This window comes from Canis lupus, chromosome 18 (genome assembly GCF_003254725.2).
Source record: "Canis lupus dingo isolate Sandy chromosome 18, ASM325472v2, whole genome shotgun sequence".
NCBI lineage: Eukaryota > Metazoa > Chordata > Mammalia > Carnivora > Canidae > Canis > Canis lupus.
Window position 1 is genome coordinate 8049942 of NC_064260.1, and position 17725 is coordinate 8067666.

Sequence of the window (17725 nt, forward strand, 5' to 3'; positions counted from 1 at the left end):
CCAGTCTGGCAGTCCTCCTGCACCTTCAGGCCGCCTCACCCATTTGGGGCCATAGCAGTGGCCTCTGCCAAGCATCCCGACTCTAGTCCATGCAGCTCATGTCTTCCCAAAGCCACACTAGGCAGGTATCCTTGGGCTCTGACTCGGTTGTATCTCCCCCTCCAGAACCTTCCAGTGGCTCCCTTTTTCCTAGAGGGAAGGAAAGTTTAGACTTTCCAGACTCATCCCTGCTGTCAGCCGGCCCATGCCTGCCCTTCCAGGTGTGACCTCTTACTTGGTGATTATGCATGGCCCTGGGCAGCCATGCCCACATGCACGAAGCGGTCCTGCCTCTGGACCTTGGCTTTTCCTTTGGCCTCCTCTAACCTTCAGTTTTTATCCCTCAGAATCCTGTTCTTTCAGAACCCAGCTACAGTGCCTCCTCCTAATAAAGTTCTGCTCACTGAGTAATTACTCTGTGCCACACTTCGTGGTGCACATTCCATACCTTGTCTTATTTAGCCTTTAACCGTGACCCCACGAGCCAGGCCTTTTATACCAAGATATAGAAACTCAGTAACCGATGCCTCCATAATCATCCCAACTAAAAAATGATTGCCCTCCACCCACATCCTTCTGTGGCATTCATACTTGGTATTGGTGATAATTACATGCTGTCTTATTTTTCCTGCATATTTTACATCCCTGGACATCACATCCTACCATAAATAAGTTTATGTTCTCAGAGTCTTGCACACGGTGAGGACCATCGAACATTTATTGAGAAATTTAGTTGGATAAATGCTACAAAGTCAAGTAAAAAAAGGTAGCGATTGCTTTCACAAAGTACCTTTCAGTACAGTGAGTCAAGAAAGGAAAGAAGCATGGCGGACGTTGACCATCTAGGACAGGAGACCCAGGTAACCCATTAAGACAACATTTCTCCCTGCCTACAGTTATATTTCACTTCAGTCATTGATCACAACAGAGTTTGGGAGCCAAGCTACGTAATTAGATGTGTTTTGTTGTAATGCATAGGTTTCCGAATCCTGGGTTCTTATGGATTGTTGTAAGCGGAGAAGGTACAGGTGCACACACCAGGGCACATGGCTACACATGCACTTGTGTGTTTTGCTGCTCCTGGAAATACAGGAGCTGAGGCACACCTGTAGACTTGCCACCTCCAACCGCGTCCTCCTTTCCAAGCTAACCCACTCCACGCGCATGGATATGCTTCTGGGAAGAGTAGGTCCTCAGACATGTAACGTTGGCCTGGCTTCGTGCTCTCTCCCCATCCCCCTCCCTGACACCTGCACCATCCATCCCGGCTTGGCCGCTGATGGAGCTTCCTGTCCTGCCAGTGCAGGCGAAGGGCCGATGTCAGAACGCCGTGAGGTAATAGCAGTGATCGCTGGAGCCACTCTTCTGTCCCTAATGCATAGAAGTTGATGTGCTTGTTTCATTATATATGTGCTGCAAATCGCACCAGCCACTGAATAGAAGTAATTCATGGTTAATGGGAATCAATTCTACCCAAAAGAATCTCAAATTTGGAGGTGAAGTCTCTCGGGATAATTTTCGGAGTCTTCACTACATTAGGACATTTCATCATTTTCTGTGGCACTCAGTCTGTTCTTGGGCTTTTAGTGAAAAAGCTTCTTTTAGACACATACATTCTATAAGGCAGGGCATCTTTTTTAATATAATGGGTACATTATACTAATGATGCTTTTTAGGACTATCGCTTACCTAATAGCTCATCTTCTGGTATACACAGATATATATATTCTTGTAAGGATTCATGAATATATTATATTTCAAGCCAGGTGAACAAAATCACAATTTTGATGTTGGTCATGAGTAAATGCCATGGCTTCTGTGATATGAGTAAATAATTCAGCTATAAGCATCCATGTAGTTTTTAATGACTGCATTTCTAGGTTTGATCAGTGGTCCACATAGAAAAACATGGAATAATTTACAGGCCTGAGTACTCCGGAGCAGAGCCAGACAGGAATCTTCGTTTCCAGGACACCATCCATCAGCGCTTCTCAACTTATGAATGAGCATTTATAGATGGTCTAATGGCTTTACAACTTTGAGAATCAGAAAGGTTCTGGATATTCTGAGCCCCAGACATCCCACACAGCTGTAATGCTGCCCAAATGGACATAGTTTAGTGATAATCTCGCATGGAAGAAGCTATAGGCAATTTTTTTTTTTTTTACTACACTTACATGCATGCAGAGAGCACATTTTCAAAAAAAGGCGTAGTGAGTTTTAATCTGAGAACCAGAACATCCCTAAGAAATTTCTTCACACAAACTCTCCCAAAGGCATATAGCATTCTTCTGATCGGTGATGGGTAGCGAAGCCTTGTCACCATCACCATCACCATTGTCTTCACCCACATCTTCCAATACCTATTTGAGTAGCTACCACAACAACAGGATCCTTCTTCCTACTCCTAGGATAAATGTTTCTGAGAACACGCAGGCAGTTTGGGCATTTGTAACTCTCTTTGAGCACTCTCTAAAATAAGGGGTGCATGAGTGGTTCAGTCTGCTAAGTATCTGCCTTCAGCTCAGGTCATGATCCTGGGATCCAGAAAAGCCCACTTCGGGCTCCCTGCTCAGCTCCCTGCTTCCTCCTCTCTTGTTTCCCCTGCGTGTGCTCCCTCTCTGTCAAGTAAGTAAATAAAATCTTTAAAAAATATAACGTAATAGTCTATTAAAGCTAGATTCACTGGCCCCTGAATGGTGTTCAAATGGCCTTTATTAAACCCTTGGGACTTAGAGGTATCTGAACGCCTTGTGGAAGGGCTTTGAAAGAATTAAAGATACGATGTGCATCCACAAGAGCGATGGGCTGGGGCATCACCAACCACTTCGGTAACAGTCTCTTTATTTCATTCTTGTGGTTTTTGGCAGAAACCCTATGTGTGCAAAATCCCAGGCTGCACCAAGCGCTACACAGACCCAAGTTCCCTCCGGAAACATGTGAAGACCGTGCATGGCCCAGAGGCTCATGTCACCAAGAAGCAGCGTGGGGACATACATCCTCGGCCCCCCCCACCCCGAGATTCGGGCAGCCATTCACAGTCCAGGTCGCCTGGCCGGCAGACTCAGGGAGCCCTTGGGGAGCAGAAGGACCTCAGCAACACTACCTCAAAGCGGGAAGAATGCCTCCAAGTGAAAGCTGTCAAGGCCGAGAAGCCCATGGTATGTCATTCACTTTCCTTCTGCTGGTCCCCAGGCCATCCTAGGGAATTTTTTAAAAGTCAGCTAGGGACGAAGGAGGGATGTGACCACCAAGGTCCTCACTGCACTGGGCTCTCTTATTGAAGAGGTCAAGAGCTCAGAGACCTGGATTTCTTACTTAAAGGTTGGTTGGCATAGAGTAACCCTGAACAGAGCATCCAGGTTTGCTAACTGGTTTGCAAAATCAACCGAGAGCCATACCCTTCGTGGCAGGTTAGAAAGGCATGACTGTCTACATTTTCAGGAGCCCTGTGATAAAAATCAGCCATCCCTTTTTTCTGCAGACGTGTCTTTTGTTTTGTGCTTTGCCCTGGTCACCCTGAGATAAATAAGCCATGGTCCCTGTTCTTTAGGCGTTTATAGTCCGATGGGATAGGCAGACAGCCAAAAAGCAGACACTTGGAACTCAGCGTGATGGGTCTTTAACACAAGTCTGCGTGAGAGCATTCAAGAGGGGAAGCAAACCCCCAGCATACTTGAGGATGTGACAGGGTGAGGCAGGGGTGGTAGCCCTCAAATTTAACCCTCAGAGACGGGAAGGTGCATTGCAGCCAGAGCCCGAGCTGCAGCACATCCTGGCATTGCAGCATTGCAGCCGGATACAGCCCTACATCCCAGCAGGTTGTGCAGGAGTCGGAGTAAAAAAGGAGTCAGGATTTAAAAAAAAAAAAAAAGTTATATTTAACTGGTGATGGCAAATGACATGGCACGGCTGATTTTGAGAAAAGCCCACTCTGGTGCCAGGCCGAGGATTGGCTGCCTAGACTAGAGACCATTTCTGCAGTGGAACCAGAAGCAAGGAGGTGAAGAACAAGGGAGGAGTTTGAAAGATGTCATCAGGAGAAATCATCCTGGTTTGGTGATTTCTCGGTAGTCACCAGACTGATAATATGGATCATGCTCCTGTGGCAGCTTCTTTCTCACTTCCCCTGGTGACTTTGTTATGTACGTGCCAGACTAAAAACATCCAAAACTTTAAGAAAGACAACAAGAAAAATGAAAAGAGTAGCTGTCGGAAGAGATCCAGCACTTCTGTCTTAGACAACGTGCGTCACGGAGTCAGCTCCGTGGATGTGCCGGGTTCTGGTCTTCCACTCTACAAGTGGAGGGAAGTGTACCAGAGAGAAGCCGTGTGCTTGGATTTCCAGATGCATGGACGTGGTCAGGCAGACGGATCTGTACTCCGTTTCAGGAAGCTTCTTCTTAAAAGTAGAAAAATCCAGCAGTTGGACTGACGTCCTGTGGGCTCCTGAGTGATGTCGCCATGCGGCAGTACGTGTGGCTAGGAAGTGATGCACACATACAATCCCAGGGCTGACCGAGTGGAATCCAGTGATTGGGTGAATTTTAATGACTTGCTGAGTTTAAGAGTTTGAGAAAGTGACATTAAGTCTAGCCCCCAGTAATACAAGTAAGCTACCCAGATTCATCGTTACGTCCCAGTGCGTAGCTGTATTTTGCTTTTCAAAAGCACCTTAGTCAAAATACAATAAAAATAAAAAGCACCTTAGTAAAAGTTGATGCATGTGTTATGACTCATCACCATACTTCCAGCGTTAATCAGCTCATAAGTGCTATACAGCACATACTTTTCGGGGGGGGGGGACCACATATCAAGCTCCCCAAAGTCCAACTGTACCACGTGCAGGACATTCAACAATTTATCCTCAAGTGTTTAATGAAGCAAGGAAAATGAATTTGTGGTCTCCTAGATTATGTCATCAAAAGACAATGATTTATGTCCTTGGGACATCCCAAGGACCCAGAGTCTCTTGTACCTTTAATGTACATCCCTAGCTCAAGAAAACTTGTCATCTCCTTTCCAAACACCCATTATTTAAAAGGAAAATTGGTAGAAATAAGGGCGTATGGTTATTTGGCTCAGTGACATCTGAGATGCCCCAAGATGTGAACTATATTATAAAGTAATGAAATCATAGAAACGTGGGCTGGAAGGGATCATGGAGATTGAGATGAGGCTCCATGTTTCACAGGTAAGGCTAATCAATTAATCAAATTCCCTACGGGGGCTATTTTGTTGTATATGTCCACGAATCCACGTAAATATAAGCAGATGGCCTCATGGACCTTGACTAATGCGTATGAGATTTTACATTTCTAATATTCTTTCTTTTAAAACGTGTCTTTGATCATCGTGCTATGAATTAAATTCTTTCTTCTTTTTTTTTTCCTTATTAATTCCACATCTCTTCTGTGTAATGCTCCTAAATGTCTTGTTCTCACTTCCTAAGGACAGTGGGTAATAAGGTGAGGGAATTTCAGCTTCTCTGCCCTTTTTGTTTTGTGTTCATTTTAACATTCAACTTCTATGCATTTGATTTCGCTGTAGTTTTCGTGCTTCTGTGACTATCTTTGGTAGTGAACATTACTCGGCTGTGCTTCGAACATAGAAGCAATGTGTTTTGAACATCCAGCATGTGGAAATGTGCAGTTAGATGGTGGAAGTCATTGTTCTATTTGTCTAGGTTTTCATAACAAATCACGGCCGGCCGACCAAGCAGATGTTCCCCAAGCCTATTTAATTATCAAATTGACGCATGTAAATTCACTCTTGGACCAGACGGGTACCTCTCTTCTTTGAGGACGACCGATCTGGATACATTTGTCGTCAGCAATTTAATCTGTAGTTAAATGTCTGAGCTCCTCTGAGCAGCCCTCGTCATGAGTGCGTTCGCGCCTCCTCCTGTGCCCCGTGGAAGCGTGAGTCCGCGGTGCGTGCAAACACACACAGAGTCACACGCACACGCCGGTTGCTGACAGTCCCACAGTGAAGGACCTCCAAAGCCCCGCATGCTCTGAGGAGCTGGGGACGGAGCACGTGGCCTGGCACGCCACCGTCATGCTGAAGCGTAACCCGAGCAAGACTTCACGAGCTCCGCAATCCAATTTGTGTCTCTTACTTTGCTCTGCTTGGTTGCCCAGGACAAACTTAGCGTGTCACATGGCACTCACTTAGAAAAGTGTGCATTTGCTTGGGTGTGTGTACTGTGGTCGCAGAACGAGTGTGACGGGTTCCACCGGGAGCCCTCCGCGTAGAACCCTGGGCGGCCCACCTGGGAGTCTTGTAGCGGAGTCTGCGTGGCTCTCTCGCCCTGGAGGATTTGCTCCTGGGGCTGCCGTCAGGCTCTAGTCTTTAGAGGAACGCTAGAGAAGGCTCTGCGGAGAGGTGGAAGGAGCGCTGGGCTGGGAGTCTAGGCTGGTTGTACCATTGACTTCGTTGACTTTGTGACTTGGGGCAGTCGCTGAGCTTCTCTGAACGTCACTTTTCTTATCCCCGCCCAAGGGGTCATACTGTTCTCCAACCGGGACACGGGTGGAAGTTTGGATAGAGTTGTGCAGACTGCTCACGGAGGGCCATTTGATATGGTGCCCCCCCGCCCCAGCCCTGAGGACAACCAGCTCTCCGCGCCCCATCATCTCCGGGAGCCCCGGGGGCGGGTGGTCCTTTCCCTGATTGAGAACCGGTGCACTGGGTCCAGTTCCTGACTAGTTGCAGAACTGGCTTGTGTAGGCCACACGGTTGTGGCAGGAGGGAAACATTGCCTGGTTCTCCCAGAGAAACGCCAGGGCACTCTAGGGGCAGCGATAAGGCTCCTCCCCGGACTCGGATGGCTGTCCTGGCAGCCTTTCTTCCGCGCTGGGTACAGCAGAAGCCAGGCGATGGAAGCTTTGCCCCTTACGGCTGCCTTTACCCACGGCCTGGTCGGGGTCCCTCGGAGCAGGCAGGTGTAGACGGAGGGGGAGAGGTTACACAGAGCTTGGGGAGCCAGCCCTGAGCAGCTCAGAGAGGGCCTCGCAGGAGAGCAGGAGCATGTGCCCGGCCACACATGCCCCCACGCACGCTGTAGCCAAGCCGAGCGGGCCCACGGGCCAAAGCCACGCGGGATGATGGGAACCGCTAATGCTCTCGGAGCCCCTCAGTACCCGTTTCCCACGTCTTTCCCTATTGCCTGTGCTCTCTGGGCCTCACCCTAAGTCCCACCACAATCCTGAAGAGAAGTTAGTGGGCCCCACTTTGTAGATAAGGAAACTGAGGTTTCGAGTGACTGAGCGTTTTGCCCAAAGGATCAAGTCAAGTGGTGCAAGTAGGGTTGGGCCCGAGGAGCCGGTGGGCAGAGCTGGCACCTGGGGCAGGACTCCGAGGCTGAGGTCGCGCCCATCACCCCCACCCCATTCAGCACACCCCACTTCCATCTGCCTCCACTGCACATCCACCCGACATCCCATCAGTCGCTGTGGCCGAGCGAGGCCGCCCCCATTCACCGGCACCCAGTTCCCCTCACTCGACCCCCTGGGCCCCCCGCGGGTCTGGGTCGGCTCCCTGTCCTCCTTCCTTCCCGGTGACAGCTCTTTCGTTTGCTCTCGATCCCAGCAGACATCTCAGCCAAGCCCTGGTGGTGAGTCTTCATGCAGCAGCCAACAGTCCCCCATCAGCAACTATTCCAACAGTGGGCTCGAGCTTCCTCTGACCGACGGAGGTGGCGTGGGAGACCTCGGGACCATCGACGAAACCCCAATCATGGACTCGACCATTTCCACCGCAACCACCGCCCTCGCCTTGCAAGCCAGGAGGAACCCGGCAGGGGCCAAATGGATGGAGCATGTGAAACTAGAAAGGCTCAAACAAGTGAATGGAATGCTTCCACGACTGAACCCCGTTCTTCCCCCCAAAGCCCCTGCAGTCTCTCCTCTCATAGGAAACGGTGAGTCCCGTGCCCACCTCCTGCCCGCTCCGGCCTCCCTGCCCTGCCTCATGCCCCCGAGCCGCTGAGACGGACCGGGCTTGCTGTGGGCCACTGTGTCCTCCGGTCCTAAAATGATGCTGTCACCGTACACGTCGGTGTTGCCTTTGTGGGGAGGCCGTTGTTTAGAAGCAGGTGTAAGGGGAGAGCCCTGGCACGGAGGGTGGGGTGCAGCATGCCAACGCCACGCGGAAGTCATGTTCCGAGGATGCACTTGTAACTGTGGGGCCGTGGTGCAGAAGTCCCCCTCCCCACGTGGACATTGGGGGTCGGCACTGCCGTTTGCTTTCCCATCTACACCCAGGAGGTCAGCAGCCACCTTGGTGATGTTTTCCCGGTTCAAGGAAGGCCAAGCAGCCTCTCGCATTGGCAGCCCCACATGGGGTTTCCTTCTGGGATCACCCTGAGTACCACCTGGAGCACATGGAACGGTGAAGCTCCCCACCCACCAACCCGGGCGTGCTCCACTCTCACAGGGCGTCGGAGGAAGGTCTCGGGGAGACAGGACACTCCTGGAATGCCTCTGGCCTTGTCCTTGCCTGTCCAGGAGCGCCGTGTCTGTCCCGGGCCTCCTCCCGACGCCCTGGCCCTGCGCCCGTGAAGGAGCTTTAGTGATGCAGGCTGCTCGGACGGTTTCGTTTAAGCCAGGGGGTCTGCAAACGTCCCCACCGCCTCGTAACTGAAGGTTCTAGGCGCGCAGCCGCATCCACTCTGTAACCATGACCCGGGGCCCTTGGGTGGCTGGGGCAGACGCCGCGTGGCCCAGGGGAGACCGGCCCTGGCTTCCCACAGGCCCTCGGCGCGGCCCCTTGTGCGTCCTCCCCAAACGATCGCCCGTCTCCCCCTTCTCTGCAGGCACTCAGCCCAGCACCAGCTGCAGTTTGGGCGGGCCCATGACCCTCCTCCCGAACAGGAGCGACCTCTCCGGGGTGGACATCACCATGCTGAACATGCTCAACCGGAGGGACAGCAGCGCCAGCACCATCAGCTCCGCCTACCTGAGCAGCCGCCGCTCCTCGGGCATCTCCCCCTGCTTTTCCAGCCGCCGGTCCAGCGAGGCGTCCCAGGCCGAGGGCCGGCCCCAGAACGTGAGCGTGGCCGACTCCTACGACCCCATCTCCACCGACGCGTCGCGCAGGTCCAGCGAGGCGAGCCAGGGCGACGGGCTGCCCAGCCTGCTCAGCCTCACGCCGGCGCAGCAGTACCGCCTGAAGGCCAAGTACGCGGCGGCCACGGGCGGGCCGCCCCCCACCCCGCTGCCCAACATGGAGAGGATGAGCCTCAAGACCAGGATGGCCCTGCTCGGGGACGCCCGGGAGCCCGCGGGGGCCCTGCCGCCCGTGCCCCCTCCGCGGCGGTGCAGCGACGGCGGTGCCCACGGCTACGGCCGCCGCCCCCTGCTGCCCCTGGACGCGCTGGGCAACGGCGTGCGCAGGGCCAGCGACCCGGTGCGGACGGCGTCCGACGGCCTCTCCCTGCCCCGCGTGCAGCGCTTCGGCAGCCTTCACAGCTTCAACCCGCCCGGGCCGCCTCCCACCCTGGAGAAGCGGCACCTGGTGCTCCAGAATTACACGCGGCCCGACGGCGGCCAGCCCCGCCACTTCCCGCCGTCCCCCTGTCCGCCGAGCATCACCGAGAACGTCACCCTGGAGGCCCTGACCATGGACGCCGACGTGAGCCTCACCGATGAGGACTTCCTGCCCGACGACGTGGTGCAGTATCTGAATTCCCAGAACCCGGCCGGGTTCGAGCAGCCCTTCCAGAGCGCCGTCTCCGAGGACAGCAAAGCGCCCCACGGGCCCGGCGACTTCGACGGCCCGGGGCTGCCGGACGGTCACGCGGGCCACCCAGGCCACCCGGGCCACCCGGGCCCCGCCGGCCAGCCGTACCGCCCGCTGGAGCAGCCGTGCCCCGAAGCCAGCAAAGCCGACCTGCCCATTCAGTGGAACGAAGTGAGCTCGGGCAGCGCCGACCTGTGCTCCTCCAAGCTCAAGTGTGGCCAGCGGCCGGCGGCGCAGCAGGCCCGGGCCTTCGGCTTCTACGGCAACGTGGGCGCCCCCCCGCAGCCCGCCTTGCGGAGCGGGCCCGGCCCCGCCGGCGCCTATGCCCCCCTGGCCGAGCCCGGCCCGGCCTACGGCGGCCCCGAGCCCTTGGCGGGCCACGGCGCTGGAGCGGGCAGCCCCGGAGACGCGTTCCACGAACAGCCCTGCAAGGCCCCGCAGTTCGGGAGCTGCCTGGGCAGGCAGCCGGGCGCCCCCGGCCCCCTCGACGGCGGCTGCGCTGCGGCGGCAAAGCTCAAGAGCAGCACGGCGCCGGGGCCCGGGGGCCAGCCCGACTTTGGCCTGCTGCCGGGGCCCGGCGAGTCAGCGGGCGGCGCCGGGAGCGGCCTGGCCACCCAAGACCTGGCAGGACAGGGGTACCTGGCCCATCCGCTGCTCCACGACGGCGTGCCCCACCAAGGGGCGGGCCGCGCAGGCCAGCAGATGCTAGGGCAGGTTAGCGCTACCTCACACGTCAACGTCTATCTGGGGCCCGAGGGCGGCCTGCCAGGGCCGCCGTGCGTCAGCGGCCAGCCCGCCGGCTTGGCGGCCACCCGGGGCTACCAGCCGTGTGCGGCCTACGGGGGCGGCAGGCGCCAGGCTGTGCCGAGGGGCAGCCTCGCTCTGCAGCAGGCACAGCTCAGTGACCCAAGTCCGACCTGCAGGGTGAACGGCATCAAGGTGGAGATGCAGGGGCAGCCCCATCAGCTCTGTTCGAACACGCAGAGTTACTCTGGTCAGTTCTATGACCAAACCGTTGGCTTCAGTCAGCAAGACATGAAAACTGGTTCATTCTCCATTTCAGAAGCCAGCTGCCTGCTACAGGGGGCCAGCGCCGAGAACTCTGAATTACTTTCCCCAGGTGCTAACCAGGTGACGAGCACGGTTGACAGCCTCGACAGTCATGACCTGGAAGGGGTGCAGATCGATTTTGACGCCATCATAGACGACGGGGACCACGCCAGCCTGATGTCAGGAGCCCTGAGTCCCAGTATCATCCAGAACCTCTCCCATAGCTCCTCCCGCCTCACGACACCCCGCGCGTCCCTCCCGCTGCCCACGCTGTCCGTGAGCACCACCAACATGGCCATCGGGGACATGAGCTCCCTGCTGACCTCCCTGGCGGAAGAAAGCAAATTCCTTGCAGTGATGCAGTAGACGTTAGGGGAAAGGCTGCCAACCAACGTGAAACTTTAGGGGTTTAAAAAAAGATTAAACGGACTCAGTTTTTTGCCGGTTTGTTTTTTGTTTTTCATTTTTGTTTTTTGGTTTTTTTTAGTTCTGTATGTATTTTAGCAATCTCATCTCACCTGACTGGGATGTGTTTCAAGTATCTTCCTTTTATGGAAAAGGACTTTGAACAACCCTAAAGTATTCTAGGGAGAAACTGTCTTCCATTTCAGTTTTGAATCAGTATTGTTACACTCGAACCATCCTCTTTTTTTTTTTTTTTTTGTAACTGTAAGCCCACTCCCCACCCCCTTTTTAGTAAACCAGTGTAAATGTGTGATGTGCATGTTCTTCTTTTCGAAGAGAGGTCAAACGACAGGATTTGACATGTTTCTCTGTTACTCCAAGGAAACAGGAGTTGGTGTGCTTTTGACCAAGGGGTTGCGCTTCCAGCTTTTTAAATTTCCCTTTACGTGTTTCTTTTTGTTCTTTGTTTTCTTCGGTGTTTGTGTTTGTTTTTGTTTTTGTTTTAATTCCCACATTGGGCACAAGAATCAGAATATGGATAGTGAGTTTAAGAATCCTTCGTGGGTGTGCTGTAGCAGACATAACCGATTGTTGACGCACTCCCCACTCCAGTTCAGGTTAGGGCATGCTTTCGATGGTGGCACGCAAGCAGGAATTTGGGGCTCTGGCGGATGAACACTAGTTTGCTCACGGTTGGGGTTTAGAATTCCTCCTGTCCGTCGGTGCACTCGGGGCAGGTCCGTCTATGTGTTCATTTCTCAGTTATCCACCTTGCTTCTCCTCCCCGTGTCTCCACGACCGTTCAGTGTCGCTCTGTGCTCCGGGGGCAGAGAGGGGCAGGGTGGTGGGTCTGCTACTTCCATCTGTTCCGGCAAGACAAGAAGTTAGGTAGATTGTAGAGTGAAGCTACTGCGTAGAAATAGTTTGGGGAACATTTGTGGGTTTGCTGTAGGTGTTGATTATAGTTCCATCTCTTTACCCATTATCCTAGATAACTGAGAATTGATTATATATAGTTCTAAGTATAGAGGTATCTAAACAACCCCACAGCCGACTATTTCATTAACATATATTAATTCCACTATAGTGAAGGAGCATTTCTATTCTAAGTGCCCTATTTTGAGGGATTTATAAAACTTCGTTGTAAAAGAAAAAGCTCACATACAATGACGTTTGGAATAAATCGCTTTAACCGTTGTTAGTATTTGAGAGCGCTAGGAGGATGGTGAGTAGCTGTGTGGATGCGTGCTCTTACACCCCGTCTATGAAACGATGCATCCATTTAAGAGGTTAAATGTTCTATGCAGTTGGTCCTTAATGTGGACTTCATGTATCCTTCTGTTTTGGATTAAAACATTTAAAGACTAAAAAGTGCAGCTACTTGCCATGTGCAGCCGATACACATAAAAGACATACTATGTGTGTACAGAGTACATGGATTATCCAGCATTTTACATTTAAAAATATGTAAACTATTAAAAATAAAATATTAACACCTCAGACTACCTGCTCTTTTGTGTCCCATTTACCCCAGAAGTGGGATTTAATCCAAAGTGATTGATGAGTCAGTCGTGTGGCTTTTTCCCTTTCTTCCTGTCATTTAAATTAGTAATAGACGAAGTCAAGTAAAGTAAAGCATTAGATGATAGGAAATAAGGTTAGGACCAGCCCATTTTTCTCACACTCATGATCTCTCATTTGGACCAAGAATCTAAGCATGGAGGTAAATTTAAATTTGCCCTTTGGGACTTTGTGGCTAAGAAGGTTGGGTTTGCTTTCAGGTGTCCCCGAAATCGTTGGAGGGGCGCTGAGGCTGCTGCCTCCACCCCTCCCCTCCCCCCACATCCAGCACCTGCCTTGACGTCCAAGGATGCATCTGCTTGGGAACAGAGCCCAAAAGCAAGAGACGGCTCCCGATCGGAGCTGGGTGGAGTTGAGTCTACTTCCAACAGAACAGAGCCAGGCTTTTTGTGAGTTCCTCAAACGGGTAGTGACCCGGTCACAAAATCAGCGGTCCATTCCCTGAAGCTCCTTTTTCTGCAAACGTCAGAATCTCTACGCCCGGATGTCATCTTCCATGCTGTTGTGGTTTGGCCTGACCCTGTCCTCCCCCGTTTCAAAGCTTGGGACCTGGGCCTTCTCCAGCCTCCTGGGTGAGGACAGCGGCCCTCCTCCCTCAGAGTCCGTCCCGGGTAAAAGTCCCGGACGTGACCTGCATTTCTCCGTTGCCATGAGTTCCTGCCTCGTCTGCCCTTCATGGAAGGACAGCCGGCAGCTGGGTGAGGACTCTTGTCATCCCATGCCTCTGCTTTGCCCTGTGGTTCCAGATGATTCTCTTGTGTTGCTCCCTTTCTTCACCGTTTCGTGCTTCGTTTCCTTCCTCTCACCTTTAGATTTGCAGAGAGACTCCTACTTCAGCACAGTCTTTGTGTCTCTCTATGGAAATCTCAGAAAGATGGAGAAGGGGGAGAGGGAGAACGGAAGTATACTTTTCCAGGAGTGCCAGGCGGTGTCCCGACAGTTAGTGGAAGGAGGGTCTGCTGGGCCACTTAGAAGCCCTCCGTCTGCTTGCACACGTGCCATTCTCCTCTGGCAGGACTGCCCCACAGCTGCCAGCCTTCTCTCCCCCGTGTCAGGGAGACAGCAGCAACTCACTAGTGTCACATCCTACCTTTCAGTGCAGGCTCGTACATGGTACTCCTCTTGAACATCCATGTTAACCATGTTTTTATTTGTTAAGCCATTCACTTTGTCTTCCTTTCTAAAGAGCTGATGAGACTGCCCCGGCTCCTCCTACGTTGGCTCGTCCTCTTGAGCCACAGAGTTGTGATTCTTGCGATGTATGTGCCTTATTTTATGTTAATCTTGTTGATGCGAGGGACCAGTCGGTGATGCCCGGTCGGAGCTCGAGGCGGCATGCTCCCCGGCCGGCCAAGCGCACACGATTGTAGCAGAGTCTGAGCTGTCTTGTAACCTGGTTTCCCGTGTTGTTTTGAACTGATGGAGGATGTTCTCTCTGACGAGTTAATGTTGTGTATCCTGCCAACGTGTAAAATAAAATGCAAGTTCATTTTTTTCACCTTTTTTAGATTTTTAAAAAATAAAATGTGTAATCCTTTTTTAAAAGAAACACATGTAAATACATTTAAGTATTGTAGGCATAGTGTTCAGATGTGGCCGGCCCTGGGCCTTCTCGGATCAGCCTGCAGCCGTGCGACGCCCCCCTGCCCACCTCACGCCCAGGGCCGCAGTCCTGCCACACGAGGACTCTACTTTTGCTTTTCAGAACCACCTAGTCCTTTTGTAACAAAAAGAACGATGTTTCTTACAATGTCAATAAAAAAACGCTTTGTACTGAAATGGTTATGGGGTTGTTTATTTGATCCGTAGCTGAACGGAACCATGCTTCCTCAGGAAAAATCCAGAGCTTGCATTTGGACTCAGACACCCCGCCCCTGCCCCCCTACAAACTGAGTGCACTTCCGCCCTGAGACTCAGATTCCTCATCCCCACGACTGAGCATCTAAGACGCTGGTGTCCTCCGCTAGTGGTGACGTCAGGGCATGTCCCTGGGAGACACACCAGTTGTAACCATCATTGTTTTTCTTAATTTTATCACATTGCCAAACTCCAGGGAGGGAGTACGAAAGTGGTTCAATGTCCAACGACTGGGTTTGTTTCTCTTCTATAAATCCTCTTCTCTTTCCAAAGGATGTAGGACATAATACAGGTTAGAAAACTTGACATGGTGGAGACCTACTTTAATTAGTGGCTTTTAATAACTCACTTCAGACAGGAATGTAAGTTATGTCTCTAATCTGTCTTTTCTTCTATATTGTTTTCAATACCTTCTCCAGAGCACCATCAAAGCCTCCACAGGATCCTCTTCCTCTTTCTGAGTAGCAGCCAGCTTCGGGCCCTGGTGTTAGCACCCCAGGCTTCCCTGGAGCACAGGCTTGCAGGTACACCAGCAAGTCCCTCGGAGGGCGGGGACTCCCCTCCTGTGGGTGATGAGTGCGTCCTCCCTGCAGGGATCCTGCAGCACAGGGATGCTTCATGCTTTCCTAACTCACCAGGGAGGACTCGCCCTCATAAATCCAATGGGCTCCTTTGCTTTCATAACTAGAGCCCTCACCTAAGGCGTCCGAATGAATTCAGAAAGAAGAAGGGGAAAAATGAATTTATTCTCTATCTTGGGTATAAGTTGTCAGCTTAGGAAGATGTACTCAGCGTGCTAAGTCAGAGTCCAACGAGGAAAATGAGCTTATGGAAAGGACAGGAGGAAAGGGGCCGCGGGGAAGGGTGCGCAGGACACGGACATGGGTCATGGGAGTGGACGGACAGGTGCAGCTCGCAGCTTCATTTAAAACACGTCCCGAGGAGCAGACCCAGAGCTGGAGGCAAACGGGACATGCGGCCCCCTCGGCATTTCACAAAGGCTTAAGTAGTTTGGAGAACTCAAAGATGTTCTCTAGTCCCGAAAGGAGACCTTCGAAGGAGAATGCTAGGATGGGTGGAAAACGAATCTGCTGCCAAAAAACCTGAGTCCTTGTCTCCTCCACAGTTCTTTGCTTGGCCATTTTCCCCCTTTAGTTTTACTTCTAACACATTTACTATTCCAGACAATCTGGGCTCATCTTTCTGGTAATACTAGGTTTTATTGTCTTGTTTTGTGTTTTCTTTTTTTCTTAAATCTCATTCTGCCAATGTAGACCTATATTACTCTTCCTCTACCTAGTTATTCAACTCTTTGTATTTGTTTAGAAATAGTCATTGAGGGGTGCCTGGGTGGCTCAGCGGTTGGGCGTCTACCTTCAGCCCAGGGTGAGATCCCAGGGTTCTGGGATTGACTCCCACATCGGACTCCCCGCAGGGAGCCTGCTTCTCCCTCTGCCTGTGTCTCTGCCTCTCTGTGTGTCTCTCATGAATAAATAAATAAAATCTTAAAAAAAAAATCCAGGTAGGTCAAGTAAAACACCCCCCTCCCCAGGTGCCCAGAGCCTGGGAGCAGAAAGCAGGTGGCAGCAGCTGAGGATCAAACAGCGGTGTTACAAAGGGGGGCTCGTGGCCTCTTCTGAGTGGCACCACATTTCATCACATCCATGATGCCAGCGACGGGGGACACGTCCCTCTGTGTGACCACCAGGAGAGAGAAGGCGCTGCAGTTAAGCTGTGACCTGATGCTTCCCCTCCTCCTGGCGGCTCCTTCACTTACTGGTGTTACTGACTGCAGACAGACAGGGGGAGGGAGATGGGGGGAAGGAGGGGGACTGAGCAGGAGAGAGGGAGGGAGACGGGGTGGAGGGGAGGGAAATGTGGGGGGAGATGGGGGCAGATGGGGAGGTGGGGGAAGGAGATGGGAGGGAGATGGGGTGGGGGGGAGGGAGGGAGATGAGGGGAGAGATGGGGCCAGAGGGAAGGAGGGAGACGGGGGAGGGAAAGAGGGAAGAACAATCACAAGAAAAGTCCTCCTTCCCACTTCCTTTCCTCCCCCCTGTCTCCCTCCTTCTTTCCCCCCTCCCCCTCCCTCCCCTTCCCTCCCCCTCCCTCCCCTTCCCTCCCCCTCCCCCCCTCCCTCCCCTCCATCATACAGGATGCCTGTGTTCATCCCCCAGTAGGAAAGCGGCCGCGAGGGGAGGCGGTTGCTGCCACAGGAACATGCAGTATAACATAGAGTATAACACCCAGGGCTCATCCCCCCAAGTGCCCCCTCAGTGCTGTCACCCAGTGCAGGCTCCCCACGGTCACCTGGTCACCTGGGCTTGCGGCCTGCCCCAGCCTTGCAGGCCACGGTTCACACCACCCAGGGGCTTCTGGTGCTCCCTGTGCTTCAGCCTTCCCAGGCCTTGGCAGCGAGAGGTGAGGGGGCAGCAGAAGCCCTGCAGGGCAGGCCAGCCCCCACCGCCACCCCTCACCCACCCCCGGGGGCTTCCGGAGGGACAGGGCCTGCTGCCCACGTGGTTCAGCAAGTCCAGGCTCAGGGTAGCGGGGGCGGGGGGCAGCACTGGACTGGCTTTGCTCTTCCCGCACCGCTCACATCTAATCGGGATGCTGGCTCAAGCTCCATCTAGAAGATTCCCTGGTCACTCCAGGTAGAGGCAGCTAGAACACTATCCTGTCCCTGCTCTTGAAAAAAAATCTAGCCTTGACAAGTGTGGCTCTGATCCCCACGGCAAAAGGGATATTGCAGGGGTCACCTCCCTCCTCGCTCTCCCACCCGAACCTTTGAAATAAAACCTCAGATCTGCACTTGGTGGGACTTAGAACCCAGTGCAGCCCCCCTGCTGCCCGGCTGTTGCCCTGACTGAGCAGCTGGCGAGCTCACACTAGCCAGGGCCGGGCGGCTCCAGGGGCTGAAGGAAGAGAACCCAGGGGTCCGCTCTGCTCCTTTGCTCAGCCTACCTGCTGGTCCTCCCCTCCTGCAAGAGCCTCAGGGGGAGGGGGAGAGAAAGCCCCCCCCCCCCACCTCCGGGTGAGCCGCCAGCAG

General features: G+C 53.2%; 1 protein-coding gene across 4 annotated transcripts in view; it reads left to right on the plus strand.

Moving 5' to 3' along the window:
* The window catches only part of GLI3 (GLI family zinc finger 3), a 270176-nt gene extending 255578 nt beyond the window's left edge, over positions 1-14598 (plus strand). For 2 of the 4 annotated variants that reach the window (XM_049096345.1, XM_049096344.1), the window contains exons 13-15: positions 2910-3200; positions 7636-7963; positions 8858-14598. In XM_049096345.1, the coding sequence (XP_048952302.1) occupies positions 2910-3200; positions 7636-7963; positions 8858-11199 (2961 nt within the window). In that variant the 3' untranslated portion in view covers positions 11200-14598. Of the gene's footprint in view, positions 1-2909; positions 3201-7632; positions 7964-8857 lie in introns of all 4 variants that reach the window. The other 2 variants (XM_049096343.1, XM_049096346.1) reach the window with 1 other exon arrangement.
* The last annotated feature ends 3127 nt before the right edge of the window (positions 14599-17725 follow it).